The 18,602-nt window shown below is 41.6% G+C and overlaps 2 protein-coding genes and 1 long non-coding RNA gene across 6 annotated transcripts; all 3 read left to right on the forward strand.

The window, feature by feature from the left end:
* The first annotated feature begins 1,959 nt into the window (after positions 1–1,959).
* On the forward strand, positions 1,960–13,244 carry LOC124005413 (E3 ubiquitin-protein ligase RNF144B-like). 4 transcript variants are annotated; one of them, XM_046314650.1, is made up of 10 exons: positions 2,314–2,572; positions 2,664–2,737; positions 3,799–3,895; positions 5,969–6,263; positions 7,224–7,328; positions 8,104–8,164; positions 10,446–10,656; positions 11,471–11,627; positions 11,902–11,991; positions 12,193–13,244. In XM_046314650.1, the coding sequence occupies exons 4-10, from the start codon at positions 6,057–6,059 to the stop codon at positions 12,376–12,378; spliced, it is 1,017 nt and encodes a 338-aa protein (XP_046170606.1). In that variant the 5' UTR covers positions 2,314–2,572; positions 2,664–2,737; positions 3,799–3,895; positions 5,969–6,056; the 3' UTR covers positions 12,379–13,244. The 4 variants fall into 4 exon arrangements, with proteins under 4 accessions (XP_046170604.1, XP_046170606.1, XP_046170605.1 ...); XM_046314649.1 differs by having other exon boundaries at positions 2,314–2,737; XM_046314651.1 differs by lacking the exon at positions 3,799–3,895.
* A 1,417-nt stretch (positions 13,245–14,661) lies between these two features.
* On the forward strand, positions 14,662–17,177 carry LOC124006349 (xylose isomerase-like). Its single transcript, XM_046316321.1, has 5 exons — positions 14,662–15,348; positions 15,461–15,486; positions 15,670–15,807; positions 16,195–16,397; positions 16,608–17,177. Exons 1-4 carry the CDS (start codon positions 15,229–15,231, stop codon positions 16,292–16,294), a joined length of 384 nt encoding a protein of 127 aa, XP_046172277.1. The 5' UTR covers positions 14,662–15,228; the 3' UTR covers positions 16,295–16,397; positions 16,608–17,177.
* Positions 17,178–17,404: 227 nt separating this feature from the next.
* Positions 17,405–18,575, forward strand: LOC124006350. Its single transcript, XR_006833761.1, has 4 exons — positions 17,405–17,614; positions 17,727–17,909; positions 18,144–18,218; positions 18,347–18,575. It is a non-coding gene; the product is annotated as an uncharacterized LOC124006350 (long non-coding RNA).
* Positions 18,576–18,602: the final 27 nt, after the last annotated feature.

An 18,602-nucleotide genomic window follows, 5' to 3' on the forward strand; every position in this document is an offset into this window, starting at 1 on the left:
ATTTTCCAACAGTCTTGAAGGAATTCCCACATATGCTGAGCACTTATTGGCTGAAGAATCTCAAATAGAAAATATATTTTGATTTGTTTAGCACTTTTTTGGTTACTACATGATTCCATATGTGTTATTTCATAGTTTTTATGTCTTCACTAGTATTCTACAATGTAGAAAATAGTAAAATAAAGAAAAACCCTTTAATTCATAGGTGTGTCCAAACTTTTGACTGGTATTGAAAAGGTATTGAAAATTAGTTTTGCACGTGAATTAATAACCAGAGCTGTAATAGGATAAATATTTGTAGAAAATCAAAGGGGAGGAATAAAAAAAATACCTTTTATAAGTGAGGTCAAGTAACCCACCGCACTTGTCTGTAGACCTGTAGCTCATATAGATAGGAAGATATTGGAAGTAGACGTATGACAGGACATATTCATGTAAAATCAGTGCAATGAAAAGTAGCAATTCTAATGTGTTTACTAGGGAGTAGGGAGGTCAGTGAGCTAACACCGCAAAGAAGGGCATCTACTGGAAGATGGGTAAACAAATGGAATATCCCTTTGAGCAGGTGAAGTTATTAATTACACTTTGGATGGTGTATCAATACACCCAGTCACTACAAATAAACAGGCATCCTTCCTAACTTGCCAGAGAGGAAGGAAACTGCTCAGAGATTTCCCTATGAGGCCAACGGTGACTTTAAAACAGTTACAGAGTTTAATGGCTGTGATCGGAGAAAACTGAGGAAGGATAAACAATATTATAATTACTCCCCGATAGTAACCTAAATTAAAGAGTGAAAAGAAGGAAGCCTGTGCAGAATACAAATATTCCAAAACATGCATCTTGTTTGCAATAAGGCACTAAAGTAAACTGCAAAAAGTGTCAAAGAAATTAACTTTATGTCCTGAATACAAAGCGTTGTGTTTGAGGCAAATCCAACGTAACATACTCACTGATGTGTTGGATTTGCCTCAAATTAGATCTGTACATAAATTGATAACCACAGCTGTACTTGGTGATACATTTTTAGAAAATCAAAGGTGAGCCATTTAAAAATAAATATGAAGGTGTACCTTTGATGAAAGGTACACCTTCATATTGAACCCATTGAACCCAACACACTTGTATGTTGGTCTGTAACTCATATGGACAGTGAACTATTGAAAATTAGACCTATCAAATGATATATTTATGTAATATCAGTAAATAAAAATTGCAATTCTAATGTGTGTAGACTACTATGGACGAGGGTGGTCAGAGACATAATCCACAAGTGGTTTTTAGATGTATATGTTATGTAGATAGGAAGCTATTGAATTAACATCTAAAGCTGTAATAAGAAAAATATTTATAGAGAATCAAAGGGGAGGAATTACATTTTTTATAAAAGATCTTTGATAGATCTTTGATAAGAGAGGTGAAGGAACCCATCACCATTGTCTGTAGATCTGTAGCTCGTATGGATAGGAAGGTATTGAAGGTCAGACCTATCACAAGAAATATACCTATAAAATCAGAACTAATTAATGTAGCATGGATGAGTGAGCAGTTACTTCACATGATGTGGTTTTACATCTCCATTTCATCTAGATAGGAGGCTTTTAAAAAGTATCCTTGTAAATGGGTCAAAAGCCCTTAGTAGTTAGAGGTAACTAATAAAATGCTTGGTCCATTAGTGACTGGAGTCCCTATGCAGTGTGTGTAATCTTCATATAGGGCTAACCCTCCTGAATTGGAATGTAAAAACATATATATTTTTGCTCGCATGCAATCACCGACATTGCACTTTTACGATGGTCCTCAAACCACCCGAGCACCAGGAAACAGTATATTGCACTTTTACGATGGTCCTCAAACCATCCGAGCACCAGGAAACAGTATATTGCACTTTTACGATGGTCCTCAAACCATCCGAGCACCAGGAAACAGTATATTGCACTTTTACGATGGTCCTCAAACCATCCGAGCACCAGGAAACAGTATATTGCACTTTTACAATGGTCCTCAAACCACCCGAGCACCAGGAAACAGTATATTGCATCCTTCTCGGCTCTGTGAAGGGAAGAGTTTGACTATCGGTAACAACATAGTGTGTACCTTGCTCTCTACTGTCATCCAATTCTATATTTGTCACTCTCATCATCCTAGCATCTTCCGCCGGAGAGCTATTGACGAGCAAACCCCGATTATCGAAAGTAAAAACATTTACTGTGATATTCTACCCGACCAGGAGATATCACAAGAGAAGCTTCTGTGGATTTGTAACAATAAGATTCATTATGTAGTCAAAAAGGACGAATTCCTGAGGTGAGGGAAGATGCTTGTAGGTTTTTGCTTTTGCTTTTATTCTATGCAAGCCGCCTGGGCAGGCTAGAGGACATTCCACCAATAGCCTACCACTTCCTGGTCAAGCAAGCAGCAGGCAGGGCAGCAAGAGCATCGTTTGCGGAACAATACTACACACACACCCGTCCATCTGGAAACACGGGACTGACTGTGCTTGCAAACACTGATTGCGTTGGTGACTGTAGGCCAGGCAGGGAGGTGTGTCTAGTGCTGTTGGAAGGAAGAGGTAAATGGGTGGTGCTTGTGTGAATATCGTGGCGCCCGAGTGGAGGTGTTTTGTAGGTGACTGTGTATCAACAGATGCGTCTGTGTCCTAGTAAAAGCACTGCGGCTGTTAATCTGGACAGAAGCAGCTCGTAGGCTACACGCAGTAGGCAACCTGACGGTGGAGGTAGGTCTCTCTTTCTCTCTCCCCCCTCTGTTTTTTTTCTAGTGTTTCCGTATTTATTGTGACATCTGTGTGGCATTTGAATGTAATTTTCAGTGTAAGGAATGGTTTAACGTGCGTATGTTGCAGAATTTCAATGTGGACCTATGTCAGTATAGCTACAACCTTGGAAGGTGAAATTGTGTCAGTCAAGCTCATCTTGTATTCTTCTGTTGTCTGCTTCATGCGAACAATGAGTATATTTCAGATTATTCCTCTATGAATTCTGGATGAAGAATATACTTTATTAGGGGCATACCCTCATAAAGAGGTTGTCACTCCCATTTACTGTAGTTTGTACAACATAAATACAGTGTTTGGTAGTAGCACAGTAATTTAGAAAAATATGCTTTTGTTTGAGTCTTTGATTAAATTAAACAGCAGTTTCATAGGAATTGGAGTAGAAACAATTAGACATTTAGACCCGCATTAACTGCAGCAAGATGAATTCTCTCTCTCTCTCTCTCTCTCTCTCACACACACACACACACACACACACACACACACACACACACACACACACACACACACACACACACACACACACACACACACACACACACACACACACACACACACACACACAGGATTGTAAGTATGGGAGCATAGGCCCAGGCCCACATGCCTCCTTCCGACAGAACACAGCCAGTCACTCTGTATGTATGGCAACTATTCACCGAGTTGAGCTGGTTTTCCGTTTCTGCTTGTGTGCTGGACAATGAGGCTTTGATCCCTGGCAGGCATTCAACCTAGATTTTGATCCATGGAGAATGCCTACAGTATGGTTAGAAACAGAACTCATTGTAATGGGAAAGCTGCTGTTAGTCAAAGCAAAGGCCTTATGGTTAGTTAATAAAAGCTTGTCTACATCATGATGATGATATAAAACGTTTGTTGTTGTTGTATGCTACAAGCTAGCGGTTCACTCCAGCTGACCCCCATACTCCTGTTTGCGGTGTCAATGGCTGGATCCAAACACTCCAGTGACATTGGTGATCCTTTCCTCCATTTGTATCACTTTGCAGGTTGCAATATTTCATCAAGACAACAAAAGGGTGAGGCACTTTCAAGGCGGAGAGATCGAGGAAACTGATAAAGCACCATTGGTCTTTAGCACCACAGGTCTGTTTGCTACTGCTACCTTCCTGTTATGGTAGGACAGACAGACTGACAGGCAGGCAGACTGACTCTGACGAACAGACAGACTGACCGAAGAAGGCAGCATTGTCAGATGTCTTCACCCTGCTCTCCAGTCTCCACCACAATACAGAAGTGCTTCACTCCTATGGGACAGAGAGAAAGAATGACCGTGCAGAAATAAAATGTGCACATTGAAGTGCAAGTGTCAGTGTTTTCCACGTGTGCCATAAATCAATGTTAGATAGAGGAGCACAGTAAATTTAGGACAGTGATGTTGGCTCTATTGATTTGGCTGGTTTAAATTTGCCTGCCAATTTAAACAGCAACTGCACTTTGTGTGGAGAATGAGAAACTGTAGATAGACAAATGTATAATCATCAGCTTTTTAGCCACTCATTCTGTAGTGCTAAATCTATTTTACTACTTAATTCTTTATTTTTCCTCATTGGATTTGAGGGCAGAGATGTTGGGCCCTGTGAAAGAGTACAAACCCAGAGCCAACATCAGATGACCTGAGCTACAGGTAGACCTCTTAGTTAGACTTTGTCCTCATCTCTAGCTTGGATTAGTCCAGAACATGTGAAATGGGTCAATTGGCAACAGCACCATGAGTTTCCTGCTCTTCAATGAATTCTGAAATTAATATTTTCCTTCTGGCGAAACCTGAAAGACACATTTTATTGGTAAAAGGGACAACACCTCTTCTCTTGTTCGTCTATTGCAAAGACGCAAAGATATTACCCATGATTTTGTGTTGCGCTGTAGAAGTGTTGCACCGTAGATACCAATGTAAAACAGCCATGTTACCAACGGCTACACGCACTAATACATTTACATTTAAGTCATTTAGCAGATGCTCTTATCCAGAGCGACTTACAAATTGGTGCATTCACCTTATGACATCCTGCTGGAAGGAGGGGGAGTAATGGATCCTCTGTTCATTAATAGGAAGTGATAATCATATGTCCGGGACCTGGTTAAAAGTACTGCACTATTTGGGAAGAAACCTGGAATTAGTCTCTAATCCTCTCAGCTGTTTTAACACCATTATATGATGTGGAGACTGGCGAGGCTATCAGCTGTTTTAAACACCATTATATGATGTGGAAACTGGCGAGGCTATCAGCTGTTTTAAACACCACTATATGATGTGGAGACTGGCGAGGCTATCATCTGTTTTAAACACCATTATATGATGTGGAGACTGGCGAGGCTATCAGCTGTTCTAAACACCACTATATGATGTGGAGACTGGCGAGGCTATCATCTGTTTTAAACACCACTATATGATGTGGAGACTGGCGAGGCTATCATCTGTTTTAAACACCATTATATGATGTGGAGACTGGCGAGGCTATCATCTGTTTTAAACACAACTACATGATGTGGAGACTGGCGAGGCTATCAGCTGTTTTAAACACAACTACATGATGTGGGGACTGGCGAGGCTATCAGCTGTTTTAAACACAACTACATGATGTGGAGACTGGCGAGGCTATCAGCTGTTTTAAACACCATTATATGATGTGGAAACTGGCGAGGCTATCAGCTGTTTTAAACACCACTATATGATGTGGAGACTGGCGAGGCTATCATCTGTTTTAAACACCATTATATGATGTGGAGACTGGCGAGGCTATCAGCTGTTCTAAACACCACTATATGATGTGGAGACTGGCGAGGCTATCATCTGTTTTAAACACCACTATATGATGTGGAGACTGGCGAGGCTATCAGCTGTTTTAAACACAACTACATGATGTGGGGACTGGCGAGGCTATCAGCTGTTTTAAACACAACTACATGATGTGGGGACTGGCGAGGCTATCAGCTGTTTTAAACACAACTACATGATGTGGGGACTGGCGAGGCTATCAGCTGTTTTAAACACAACTACATGATGTGGGGACTGGCGAGGCTATCAGCTGTTTTAAACACAACTAGATGATGTGGGGACTGGCGAGGCTATCAGCTGTTTTAAACACAACTACATGATGTGTGGACTGGCGAGGTTATCGGCTGACTGCTTGTCTTCTGTTCTCCACCATCCTCCAGATCATGGAGCACAGCCCTCCACACTTCCTCCAGCAGAAGGGCTAAGAGAAGCTTCCAGGCAGTGCTGACTGACCGCTCTGCTCCCCCCATGGCCAACAACAGCAGTCCAGACCAGAGCCAGGGTCAGGGCCTCATAGCCAACAGCAGTTCAGCCCAGCCTCTGGGCCAGGCTGGGGCTGTAGTGGCCTCCTCCACCCAGCCTGATGTGGTGGTCTACTGCAAGCTGTGCCTTAGTGAGCACACCTCAGCAGCAACCAGCACGCTGCACACCTGTGACTGTGTCTTCTGCACCCCGGTAGGTAGACAACAAAAACCTGTCATAACTTCTCTTCTCATATATGTTACTGAGCAGGGAAATGCCTGTATTTTCTATTCTCCCTCTGTTTTCATTCAACAAGACTCAGCTTTCAAACAACAGGACATATCTATCTGCCGAATCAAAAATATATATTTAATCACTGCTTTCCTGACAGCATTTAGTTTCTCTTTCACTTTTATCTCTGGCAGGCAGTACTGTAGCTGACTTCCTATTGATTGGTGTTCAGTCAGCCTGTATCCATCCGCACGGAGGTGGAGGTGATGTGCCTTGACACAGAGAGTGAGATATCCTGGCGTGGGGTTGGTTGGCAGGTGCTAATCTCTGCCTGGCTGCTGGCGTCGCTCGGAGCAGCAGTCTGAGTTGCTAGGCCAAGGTCAAACATAGGGTGCATCCCTATGGGGCCTGGAAAGTCGTGCACTATATAGGGAATACGATGCCATTTGGGACACAGCCATAGAGAGATACTGTCAACACAACACTGGTATTGACAATAAAACCCATGCCTTCTGTATTCTGCTGTTGCTACAGTAGCTGGGTGAGGCTTGGTGTGACTCTTCTGACAAACAAAACAGCAGGTTTTTGCATGAACAGACTCGCAGGACTGCATTGTTTGGCTGCTTTGTCTTTAGCATCAAATCGTTTGTTAGAGACGAGTCTAGTTCAAGTGCTAGTTACTGTATATCTCAGATACTGTCAACATCAACATCAATCCAGGGCCACTTTTAGTAGGTGAACGTTGTGGAATGTTGTAGATAAAAATGTAATGATCAGAACTGATGTGATTCCTTACTCTACATGGCTACAGAGAGGCATGTTTGTTCGGGAACATTTCACAACGTTGTGCGCTGCTGAACATGGCCCTCCTCTCTGGTTTTGTCCATAGACATACATATTATTCACATCTGTGTTTACGTCATTGGTTGTCTGTCCCCTCAGTGTCTGCAGCAGTATGTTCAGCTGGCCATCCAGGAGGGTGGGGGCAGCCCAGTCACATGTCCAGACATGGCTTGTCTGAGGACAGGAGTCCTACTCCACTCAGAGGTACTAGGGTTATACTGGATGTTCTATTGTGTCTGCTACTCAAATAACACCCTATTCCCTTTATAGTGCACTACTTTTTACCAGGGCCCATAGGGAATTATATAGGGAATAGGGTGCCATTTTGGACACATTCAAAGAACCACTGGTTCACATCAATGTTTAGACCATTTGACTATTACACTGCTACTTTGCTATTGTAACAGTATAGCTTCCTTCCCTCTCCTCGCCCCAACCTGGGCTCAAACCAGGGACTCTCTGCACACATCAACAGTTACCCTCGAAGCATCGTTACCCATCGCTCCACAAAAGCCGCGGCCCTTGCAGAGCAAGGGGAACCACTACTTCAGGTCTCAGAGCGAGTGACGTCACCGATTGAAACGCTATTAGTGCGCACCACCGCTAATTGGCTAGCCATTTCACATCGGTTACACTATTACACTCATATGTATTTGCCTGTTACCAATAGTAGGGTTGGGTACCGTTGGTTAAGATGAATTTGTAAGGTGTAAATGGCCTACAGCACAGGCCAATGTAGTGTTGCAGTCAGGTCAGCGAGTTTGGTAATCAACACCTCTTGAAATTATTATCCCTGCGTTAATTTCTGCATTTCTGTGGAATGCATTACATTAGAGCCTGGTCTCAGATCTGTTTGTAACAATGACCATAGAAGTTGGTTATACAGCACAAACTGATCTGGGACCAGGATGGTAGTCCTTTGATTTTAAGACATAATCACAGACGTGATCAATTCTGTTTCATTTGTGTTGTTTTGCAGATAGCCTGTTTTGCTTCTGCGGATCAGGTCGAGCTGTACCAGCGGTTGGAGTTTGAACGAGGTACGGTACCGTTCATTAGCATTAACATGCTGGGGAGGTGACTGGTGACGGCTGTCACGGCAACCAGGCTATTTCAGGTCTCCCTCTAGTCCTTATCTTGACTCCCTCCCACCCCGTCCCAGTCCAGCTGAAATGTTCTTGTAACTTTAGTAACTGCTAGACGGTTTGTCAAGCTACCAGAATACCATAAGGCGATTTATAAATAGCAGTTTAAGAATTACTGGAAATTATGAAGTCGTTATTGCTCTGTCTGTCCTTAGTTTTTGTTGGCGAAGAAATATGGTTTGTTGTTGTTTGCTTTAGTTTAGAGACAAAAGTCATTTCTAAGAGCTTGAAGAGAAGAAAACAGTGTAGAAAAGGTACCGGCTGGTTTAACATTTACAAATTGGAATCTGAGGTTGGTTGGTTTGCCTTGTGGCAACAACACACTGAAACCAATATTAGTCACCGTTCAGTCATAAATCAAATACCATAAAAATTGGATCTAGGAACAAAGTGCACAAAAACATGTTCTCATGGTGCTACCCTGATAAAGGATAACATGGAATGTGCCTTTGTTACGAAAGCAGTTAGAAACCCCACTGAAAACCCTGCCCTGTTACATCTAGGATAGGATACATCTAGGATAGGATACATCTAGGATAGGATACATCTAGGATAGGATACATCTAGGATAGGATACATCTAGGATAGGATACATCTAGGATACTTTCCTTCAGAAAGTATTCACACCCCTTGACTTTTTACAAGGTGGGATTAAAATGGATTTAATTGTAATTTTTGTCAACGATCTACACAAAATACTCTGGAAGAAACATTCTAACATTTGTAAAAAATAAAATAAAAAACACTAATATATCCTGATTTCATTAGTATTTAACCCCCTGACTCAGTACATGTTAGAATCACCTTTGGCATCGATTACACCTGTGAGTCTTTTTGGGTAAGTCTCTAAGAGCTTTGCACACCTGGATTGTACAATATTTGCACATTATTCTTCAATCAATCTCTGTCAAGTTGGTTGTGATCATTGCTAGACAACCATTTTCAAGTCTTGCGATAGATTGTCAAGACGATTTGAGTCAAAACTGTAAATAGGCCATTCAGGAACATCCAATGTTGTGTATATTTGTATATTTGGCCTTATGTTTTAGTTTATTGTCCTGCTGAAAGATTAATTTGTCTCTCAGTATCTGTTGGAAAGCAGACTGAACCAGGTTTTTCTCTAAGATTTTGCCTGTGCTTAGCTCTATTCCGTTAATTTTTATCCTAAAAAACTCCCTAGTCCTTGCCGATGATACCCATAACATGATGCAGCCACCACCATTGAAAATATGAAGAGTGGTATTCAGTGATGTGTTGTGTTGGATTTGCCCTTAACATAAATGCTTTGTATTCAGGAGACAAAGTTATTTTCTTTGCCACATTTAGTGCCTTATTGTGAACAGGATGCATGTTTTGGAATATTTGTATTCTATACAGGCTACAATGTTGTTGATGCATCTTCAGTTTTCTCCTATCACAACAATTAAACTGTAACTGTTTTAAAGTCATCATTGGCTTCATGGTAAATTACCTGAGCAGTTTCCTTCCTCTCTGGCAACTGCGTTATTTTTTTACCAATTCACTGCTCGACAGAGAGACCTAACAGATAATTGTATGTGTAGGATACAGAGGTGAGGTAGTCATTCAAAAACCATGTTTAACACTATTATTGCACACAGAGTGAGTCCATGCAACTTATAATGTGACTTCTTAAGCACATTTTTACTCCTGAACTCATTTAGGCTTGCCATAACAAATGGGTTGAATAGTTATTCAATTTTCATTAATTTGTAAAAAAAAATTGTATTTTTTATAATATACTTGTGGAGGCCAGTGACACAATCTCAATTTAACAAATTTTAAATGCAGGCAGTAACACAACAAAAGGTAGAACAAGTCAACGGGTGTGAATACTTTCTGAAGGCACCCGTATCTAGGATCCTCTACCCTCTATATCTAATACCTTGCTTTGGGTATCATTCTGTTAGATTCTTATTTTTCAGAGAAAATAATCCTTTGAGACCCCTCTTTCAAAGTCACTGAGATCTCTTCAAGCCATGGTAGCCCAAATAATGGGCAACAAGTCATGATGGAATGTTAAGAGCTTAATTAACTCAGGAACCACACCTGCGTGGAACAACCTGCTTTCAATATACTTTATATCCCCCATTTACTAGTGTTTCCTTTATTTTGTCAGTTACCTGTATATGTACATCATTGGTTTGTTATGTTTCAGGGGTACAGCTGGACCCTAGTAGAGCATGGTGCCCGGTGCTGGAGTGCCAGGCTGTCTGCAGCGTCGGGCCCAGCTCAGAGGGCCAGCCTACGTCCGTACCCTGTCCAGCCTGCCGCACCGTCTTCTGCTCTGGCTGTAGAGGGCCCTGGCAGGACGGGCACGCCTGCCCTGAGCACCAGCCTATGACATCATCATCTGCCTCAGAGAGCAGGTCAGCCAGTCACAGTCAGAGCGCCTTGGTGGAAAAAATATTGTCACAGAAAAACTGATGAATGCTGATTGAAGCAGTAGTTGGCAGTTGTCTTGGCCTTTTGGCCATTTCTGGTGTGCCACAGTGTGCTCAGTGTGTTCCTCAGAAATTCCGTCGGTGTCTCTCTCTTTATGCTGCATACAGTATTCCACCCCTTCCACTCTTCTGTGTGTGTGTGTGTTTGTTATTGGAAGGTGTGGAGTAAAGCTTAATGGAATGCCATTGTGTCCCTGCCAAAGGGGAGGAGTAGGGGAGTCAGTCAGTGAATCCATTTCTGTTGCTTTGACAACGCGAAGTGCCTCATACTGGAGAAAATGTCCTTGAGCCGATGGATTTAATAAACTAAAGTATAACAACAGACAAGACCAGAAAGTGTTCTAAAATCTTAGATTTGAGCCCCAAAGTATGAGAGACAGAATGCCAGTTTGAAGTTGTTGTGGGGGATTAACACTATTGGTCCATTTAGTAAAACAATGCAGTTAATTCAATCCCTTCTTACCATGGTATTCAGTCAACTGGTTCCCTCATAGTTTCTTCTCCCAAATAAATTAAGTTAAGCCGCCAATTAACATTAGTGCTAAATATAGAGGCCAGTCTGTGCCTCAGCTCCCATGGTTTAACCCTGCTAACACCATATAATTACATTTACACTATAATGTATAGACATTATTAACATTCTTATTCTAATTCTCTATCTGAACCCACTCTCCCTCACCTCCCCCACCACCTCTCAACCTTGCCCCCACCTCTCCACCCCTCATCCACCTGTCCCCAGCCTTCATGCTGGGGGCCGGTCATGCAGTGACTCTGATCTGCCCATCAAGCAGTGCCCCATGTGTGGTGTGTACATCGAGAGGAACCAAGGCTGTGCCCAGATGCTGTGTAAGAGCTGCAAACACACCTTCTGTTGGTACTGTCTGCAGAACCTGGATGTAAGTCCACATACAGTTATAAATGCTTCAATAAGTCTGAACCTACATGTTGTATGTTAATGGTGATACTGTATTCCTCTATGTTAAGGTGAAATATTTCTGAGGCACTATGATAACTGTTGTTATATGTTAAGGTGATATATTTCTGAGGTACTACGATAACTGTTGTTATATGTTTAGGGTGATATATTTCTGAGGTACTATGATAACTGTTGTTATATGTTTAGGGTGATATATTCCTGAGGTACTATGATAACTGTTGTTATATGTTTAGGGTGATATATTTCTGAGGCACTATGATAAGGGGCCATGCAGGAACAAGCTGGGCCACTCCCGAGCCTCCGTCATGTGGAACAGAACACAGGTGAGGTGACTCTTCTCATTTTACACTCCAGTAAACCAGGAAATCTGTGTTTTGCTATATCACGTTTTCTTGTATGCCTGAAACAACAGTAATTGGCCTGACATGAAGTATGTGACATTCACATTTATTGGCCACCTGCTAAACACCCTGTGTGTGTGTGCATTTGTGCATGCGTGTGTGTGAACCCTGTCCTCTTGGCAGGTGGTGGGCATCCTGGTTGGCGTCAGTGTCATCGTGCTGTTGGCCTCTCCTCTCCTCCTGCTGGCTTCACCCTGCGTCCTGTGCTGCCTGTGCAAGCCCTGCCGAGGCAAAAAGAAGAAGAGGAGGAAGAAGAAAGAGCTCACACAGACAGACGTACAGCCAGAACTCAGTCCCACCAAGTCATAAAGAAAGACTGCTCCTTATTCTCACCACGGTCTGGGAATGGATCCATTGTCAATTCAGGAACTGATTTTAATTAATGAATGAAAACACTTAATTGAAAAGAATGGGGTAATTTCCAAATCATTGCATTTTAAATAATGTTATTGAATTGACAGAATTGAAAACTGACGAGTACCCAGATTCCCAACATCTCACACACACATACAGTACAGGACCACTGTCTACCACCTTCATGTGCCAAATGTCACGATGCCAAACCAGTCTAGTTACAGTAGGTGCACAAGTGCCTCAATCCTACAGTGCCTGGTATTTGTTTTGCCTTCCATTATATTATGCAAAAATGTGTGTTGTTTATGAAAAGGACGACTGTATGTAACATAGGAAAAAATCCGTAACCAATGCAAAACATTGTTTCATAATGTGCTGTGGAAGCATTGTGCTGTGGAAACTGCATTGTGCTGTGGAAACTGCATTGTGCACTGTATTGGATACTGGGAGAAAAATGTGTACATCCAAAATGGCACCCTATTCCCTACATAGTATGCTACTTTTGACCAGTCCCTGGTCAAAGGTGTGCACTATAATGGGAATAGGGTGCCATTTTGGAAGTACCCAATGATATAGGGCTTCAAAGGTGCACATAGAAATATTTTCGGCTGCTGACAGAGTTTCCACCTGGAATTCCAGACCAAATTTCTGTTGGATTCTATATACTACTACTACTACTACTATAATGTATGTAAATATGTATTTATGGAATTGTGTATATGGTGGGTCCTGTCTTTTCTACTTTTTTCGTTGATGTTTCTGCATCAGATATTTTGTAAAAGATCCATTGTAATTGAAATAAACATCAGATATTGAACATGCCCTGGCTGCATAATAGTATGGCCCACTTAAATGTTTGTTTGCACATTGTTATATAATCTTATTTACCCTGATTTATAACATGCCCTTTCGAGATTCACCCAGTCATAGGCCTGGTTGTCTTCATAATCTTGCTACTGAAGACTAGAACTATAGTAAATTGGGCCCTAAAGAGGTCGTACTATGTGAATGACTGCAATAATGTTGCAATGTATAGATTAGCCTATCAGATCCAAAGTCTCCCACGGAATTTGGGAATGACATTTAGCGTTGACCAAAGAAGGGTGATAGAGCTGACTCGTTTGTAGGTTTTGAAAGGAGGTTTGATGATGTCAAGCGGGACCAAAAAGGACTATTTTGATAAAAATCTGAAACTGTTAGTGTTCTGCTGGAAACCAGAGACACCTTGTGGTAGATGTGAAAATTGAGTTTCATATTTTGGATCAAGACGAAGTGGAACTTCAAGGGGAAAACTCAGAGATCTGAAGTTCTTAAACATATTTGACATGGCTACGGAAACATAATTATTTGCTGGTAATCATTCTTTGCTTCAATTATAGCACACTTCTTCCTCAATATAGGCTTTAAATCAGTGGCAATTGACCACTAAGAACCCTGCAAACAAGAGCTGAGATTGGAAGTTCCATTCATTCACAAAACAACTGAAATTGTTTTTCGTCGTGCATTGCAGTTAGATGCTTTATACATGTGAAGTTTCTACCTTATTAGCAGGGAAACCCGATTTTCCAAGGCAATGTTTTAGTTTTGCTTGATTTTAACTGAAATAGGTGCCGGTATTGTGAACGCGCACACACTCAATTCTTAATTGCTGCTACTTGCTTGCTAGTTGAGATTTCTGCTCTTCACTCCGTTGTCAGTTTAGCCTACATTTCACTGATCTTAGTAGCAGAAATCATGTTTATTTGTGTTCTTCAAGGAAGCTCTCAATGATCACGTTAGGCTGCGTTTCATTTAAATATTGTATGGCGGTTTGATCGCGGGGGGGGGGGGGGGGCACTTGTAATGTCTGCAGTTTTCGGTTTTGCTATTTGTTTAGTGTATTAGTTAATAAATACATCTCTGTCAAAATTCGTCATCTCTCCTATTATTTGACTAGTAGTTGCTGTGAAATGTTTATTGCTTGCTTACATTTTACTTCTTCCTCTATGTATAATATAACACATTCATTAATTGTTCATTTCGATTGGCTACGTGAAGTTTCTCTAGAAAGTATTTGACTCTAGCCACATAATTAAGGAAATTGTAAGGGGGGAAGGGTTTCGGCAACGCTATTTTCTGGCCTTCCTAAATTCTCCCCGCCCCCCTTCTATCCTGGGACTGCAAGGCTTGGCACACTTCAGAATCGTTCTGGTAGCTCATGTTCACCAGTAGTGTGTGCCACAGAAAGTATTTGATTCTAGCCACAAAATTAAGGAAATTAGAGGAGGGAGAATTTGGTTAGGCAAGAAAATAGCCTTGGTGAACCTCGCCCTTCTTATTTCCTTAATTTTGTGGCTAGAGTCAAATACTTTCTGTGGAGGGAGTCAAATGTAGGCAAGCAATAAACATTTCAGAACAACTACTATTTGAATAAGACATGGGAGAGATGATGAATTTTGGCAAAGAGATTTATTTATAGACTAATACACTTGAAACAAATAGCCAAACCGAAAACTGCAGACATTACAAGTGCCCCCCGTTCAAACCGACATAAAAAAAGTAAATGAAATGCAGCCTATGTGATCAGAAATCTCAACTAGCAAGCAAGTCGCAGCAATGAAGAATTGAGTGCGTTCACTGGAAGAGGGGGTGTTCTCGGCACAACACCTGTACTCAGCTCCGGTGAACTCCTTCCCAAATCAAGCACTGTTCGAGTTAGTTCTGGGTTTAACCGAGATTAATGTATTGCGAAGATTCCATATGTACCCAATGCTGGAAATCGAGACGTCTTGTGTTTCCAACAATACAATGCAGAAGAAGTAGGTTATGGCTAACTTGAAAGAAGGGCTGTGTTTGTCAGGTGTCATGGAAGTGTCTGTTGTCTTGCTGTTGCACAGTGAGACTCTACCTCTACATGCAGCCTTTGAGTTCTTCACCAAACTTGGTGTGAGTGAGCTTCCACCCAAATCATGTACCTTTTAAAACTTTGTATTTTAGAATGTACAGCTTTTAAAAAATATATAGAAACCATATTGATTCATGTGTATGTTATTTTCAGGTCAAATACTGCACCTTTCACAACAGGTATTGTCACATTGTTCCTACAGTATCAAATCAATTCCTCTTCTTGGTCGTTGGTAGAGACATGGATAGAGTGTTCATTTATGCCTTAAAGAAGTAGCACCTGTCCAAGATGCTTGTTCTCTCACCCATGGTCATTGTATACGAACTGATCTCTTTTACCCTCCTATCCATCCTGTTGTATAGGGACATGTCCCCCAAGGGAAGCACTCTGGAGGAATCCAACAGCAACCTGGATGAGATGACAGACCTGGCCCTGCACCTGCAGAATAGGACTGGGGTGAAGGTGCTGTGGGTCACCTGCAATCTGTTCGCCCACTCAAGGTCAGCTTTCCTCACCAACCTTAGTCATTTTTACACTCCAAAGGTTATTTTCACTCTTCAAATTGGAAGAGATGGCACCTTACAATGTGTACATTATGTTAATGTTGTGTTATACACCTAAAAGCCTTACCATAGTCGTACTGACGTTTGCATGGCTCTTTAGGCTTGGGTTCAATGAGAAACTGGCACTTCAACCCTATCTTCTCCTTGGTGATCTGTTGTAGGCTGTATAATAGAGAATATATGGTATATTATTGGCTATATGCATTGTTTTTAACAATATTTATGTCTAATTGTCCAGATTTTACGATGACGCCATCTCTTTGCCATTCGACTTAGAGCCTACATTTCTTTTTAATGAATTTTTATTTATTGCCAATACCACAGGTACATGAATAGAGCAGCGGCCAACCCTGACTGCCATGTTTTGGCCTATGCTGGGGCCCAGGTGAAGAAAGGATTGGATGTAGCCAAGATGATAACCTGATTGTGTTATTGTATATCAGAGTACAAGGAGAAGATAGGGTTGAGGTGCCAGTTCCTCATTGAACCCAAGCCTAAAGAGCCATGCAAACATCAATACGACTATGGTAAGGCTTTTAGGTGTATAACACAACATTAACATAATGTACACATTGTAAGGTTCTACTATGTGGTTACTGTTGAACTACGGAGGTCCTCAAGAGTCAGTTTATCTGCATTACTAACCACATCTAACAATTAGATGCCAGAAAATCTCTGATGCCTTTAATTTCCATCTTACATGTCTTTGTACATGTTGCTGTTTCACCTTTTTATAGATGCAATGAGTGTCATAGGCTCCCTGAAGCATTATGACCTGGACAGCCATTTCAAACTGAGCATCGAACCCAACCACACCACTCTGGCTGGGCATTCCTATGAACACGACGTCGTCATGGCCTCTGTGTAAATCGTCCTGTTGACTTTCATGTTTCCCAAACCGACCCCCTATCACCTGCTCTCTACCTCGATGGACTTGTGTAGGTCTGGAGAGATTGGATAGGTCGAATCAATATGTTAATGCCCACCTTGCCCTCTGATAGGGGAGTTATAATTTTCACCATATTTCTTACACCTTTCAGAAGTGCATAGGGGGTAGGGCCTAGTGGTCTTTTTTGGACTGGGTGGTTGACGTCATTCCTGGTAATCCGGATGTTCCAGTCCAGTTAACCTAATAAGCCTGTTGTTCTGGTGTGTAGGTTTGGCATGCTGGGCTTTGTGGACTCCAACACGTTTATTTTTTTATTTCACCTTTATTTAACCAGGTAGGCAAGTTGAAAACAAGTTCTCATTTACAACTGCGACCTGGCCAAGATAAAGCAAAGCAGTTCGACACATTTAACAACACAGAGTTACACATGGAGTAAATCAAACATACAGTAGAAAAATAAGTCTATATGCAATGTGAGCACATAAGGTGAGATAAGGGAGATAAAGGCAATAAATAGGCCATGGTGGCGAAGTAAATACAATATAGCAATTAAAACACTGGAATGGTAGATTTGACAGTAGATGAGTGTGCAAAGTAGAAATACTGGGGTGCAAAATAAATAAATACAGTAGGGGAAGAGGTAGTTGTTTGGGCTATGTACAGGTGCAGTGATCTGTGAGCTACACTGACAGCTGGTGAGGGAGATAAGTGTTTCCAGTTTCAGAGATTTTTGTAGTTTGTTCCAGTCATTGGCAGCAGAGAACTGGGTTCTCCTGACCTGGGCTGGGACACAGACCAGTTCCCCATGGACATCAGGAACACCAGCATGATCATGAAGATGACATAGGAGATAATGTATGCACACACACACAATTACTAATAAACAGTTATTTTATGATGATACCTATCATTTATCAGAACGTCAGAAGAAAGAACATAATAAAATGCATTGTTTTATCCTCCCCAGACTGTGATAGAACAGGGTGGTCTGCAGCCGGGGGGTCTGAACTTCGATGCTAAGGTGCGTAGGGAGTCCACAGACCTGGAGGACCTGTTCATAGCCCACGTCAGAGCCATGGACGCCTTCGCACGCGGCCTGAGGAACGCGGTCAGGTTCATAGAGGAAGGGGTTATGACCAGCATGGTCAAGGTAATGAGGCATCATTTTCATTAATTCATTCGTTCACATATTCACTTAATCTCTGGGATGGTCAAGGTACTAATATATAAATTAATTTATTAATGGACTTAACCTTATTTTACCAGGTATGTTGGCATTGCAAGGAGACAAAATGTACTATCTGTGCTAAAGAATGTTTAAGTATTAGCTAGCTATACTCAAACTATATAAGCTTCCCCACACAACATTACTGTCTTCTGACAGGAGCTCTACATGAGCTTCAGCCATGGGATTGGTCAGAAAGTAGAGGATGGCAGCGCCTCATTGGAGGAGCTGGAGGTGAGGTCACTAGTGGAATAACAATGTAGTACCATCTCTACAGCACTCATGTGTTTGTAACAACACTGTTGATTCAATGCTACCAAATCAGTATAATGTTAATGGCAATTTTTGTTGTTTATTCTCAGGACTTTGTCAAGCAAAATGAGCAGCCGAAAGTCACATCAGGAGAAATTAGAAACAGTCTTTAACCACTACCTGTGAAGACATGTGGTGAAGACTTGTTTGACCATGACACCCCTTGTCCTGCGTGTTATTGTGTCCATCCAGACCTCTCATAATCATATTCATACACAGTGTTAATAGTTTCATGTGACTAACTACTATTACAGTTATAGTATAAATAATTAATCAGTGGATGAGTCTTGTGAATGTGGACTATTT

The sequence above is a fragment of the Oncorhynchus gorbuscha genome, linkage group LG19 (genome assembly GCF_021184085.1).
Source record: "Oncorhynchus gorbuscha isolate QuinsamMale2020 ecotype Even-year linkage group LG19, OgorEven_v1.0, whole genome shotgun sequence".
Lineage (NCBI taxonomy): Eukaryota > Metazoa > Chordata > Actinopteri > Salmoniformes > Salmonidae > Oncorhynchus > Oncorhynchus gorbuscha.

Excerpts from the sequence above, each read along its gene's own strand:
- LOC124005413 (XM_046314648.1), top strand. The coding sequence starts at position 6,057 with ATGGCCAACAACAGCAGTCCAGACCAGAGCCAGGGTCAGGGCCTCATA. Across the intron at positions 7,329-8,103 it reads GAGTCCTACTCCACTCAGAG|ATAGCCTGTTTTGCTTCTGC; the intron begins GTACTAGGGTTA and ends GTTGTTTTGCAG. Across the intron at positions 8,165-10,445 it reads GCGGTTGGAGTTTGAACGAG|GGGTACAGCTGGACCCTAGT; the intron begins GTACGGTACCGT and ends GTTATGTTTCAG.
- LOC124006349 (XM_046316321.1), top strand. The coding sequence starts at position 15,229 with ATGGCTAACTTGAAAGAAGGGCTGTGTTTGTCAGGTGTCATGGAAGTG. Across the intron at positions 15,349-15,460 it reads AGTTCTTCACCAAACTTGGT|GTCAAATACTGCACCTTTCA; the intron begins GTGAGTGAGCTT and ends TGTTATTTTCAG. Across the intron at positions 15,487-15,669 it reads TACTGCACCTTTCACAACAG|GGACATGTCCCCCAAGGGAA; the intron begins GTATTGTCACAT and ends CCTGTTGTATAG.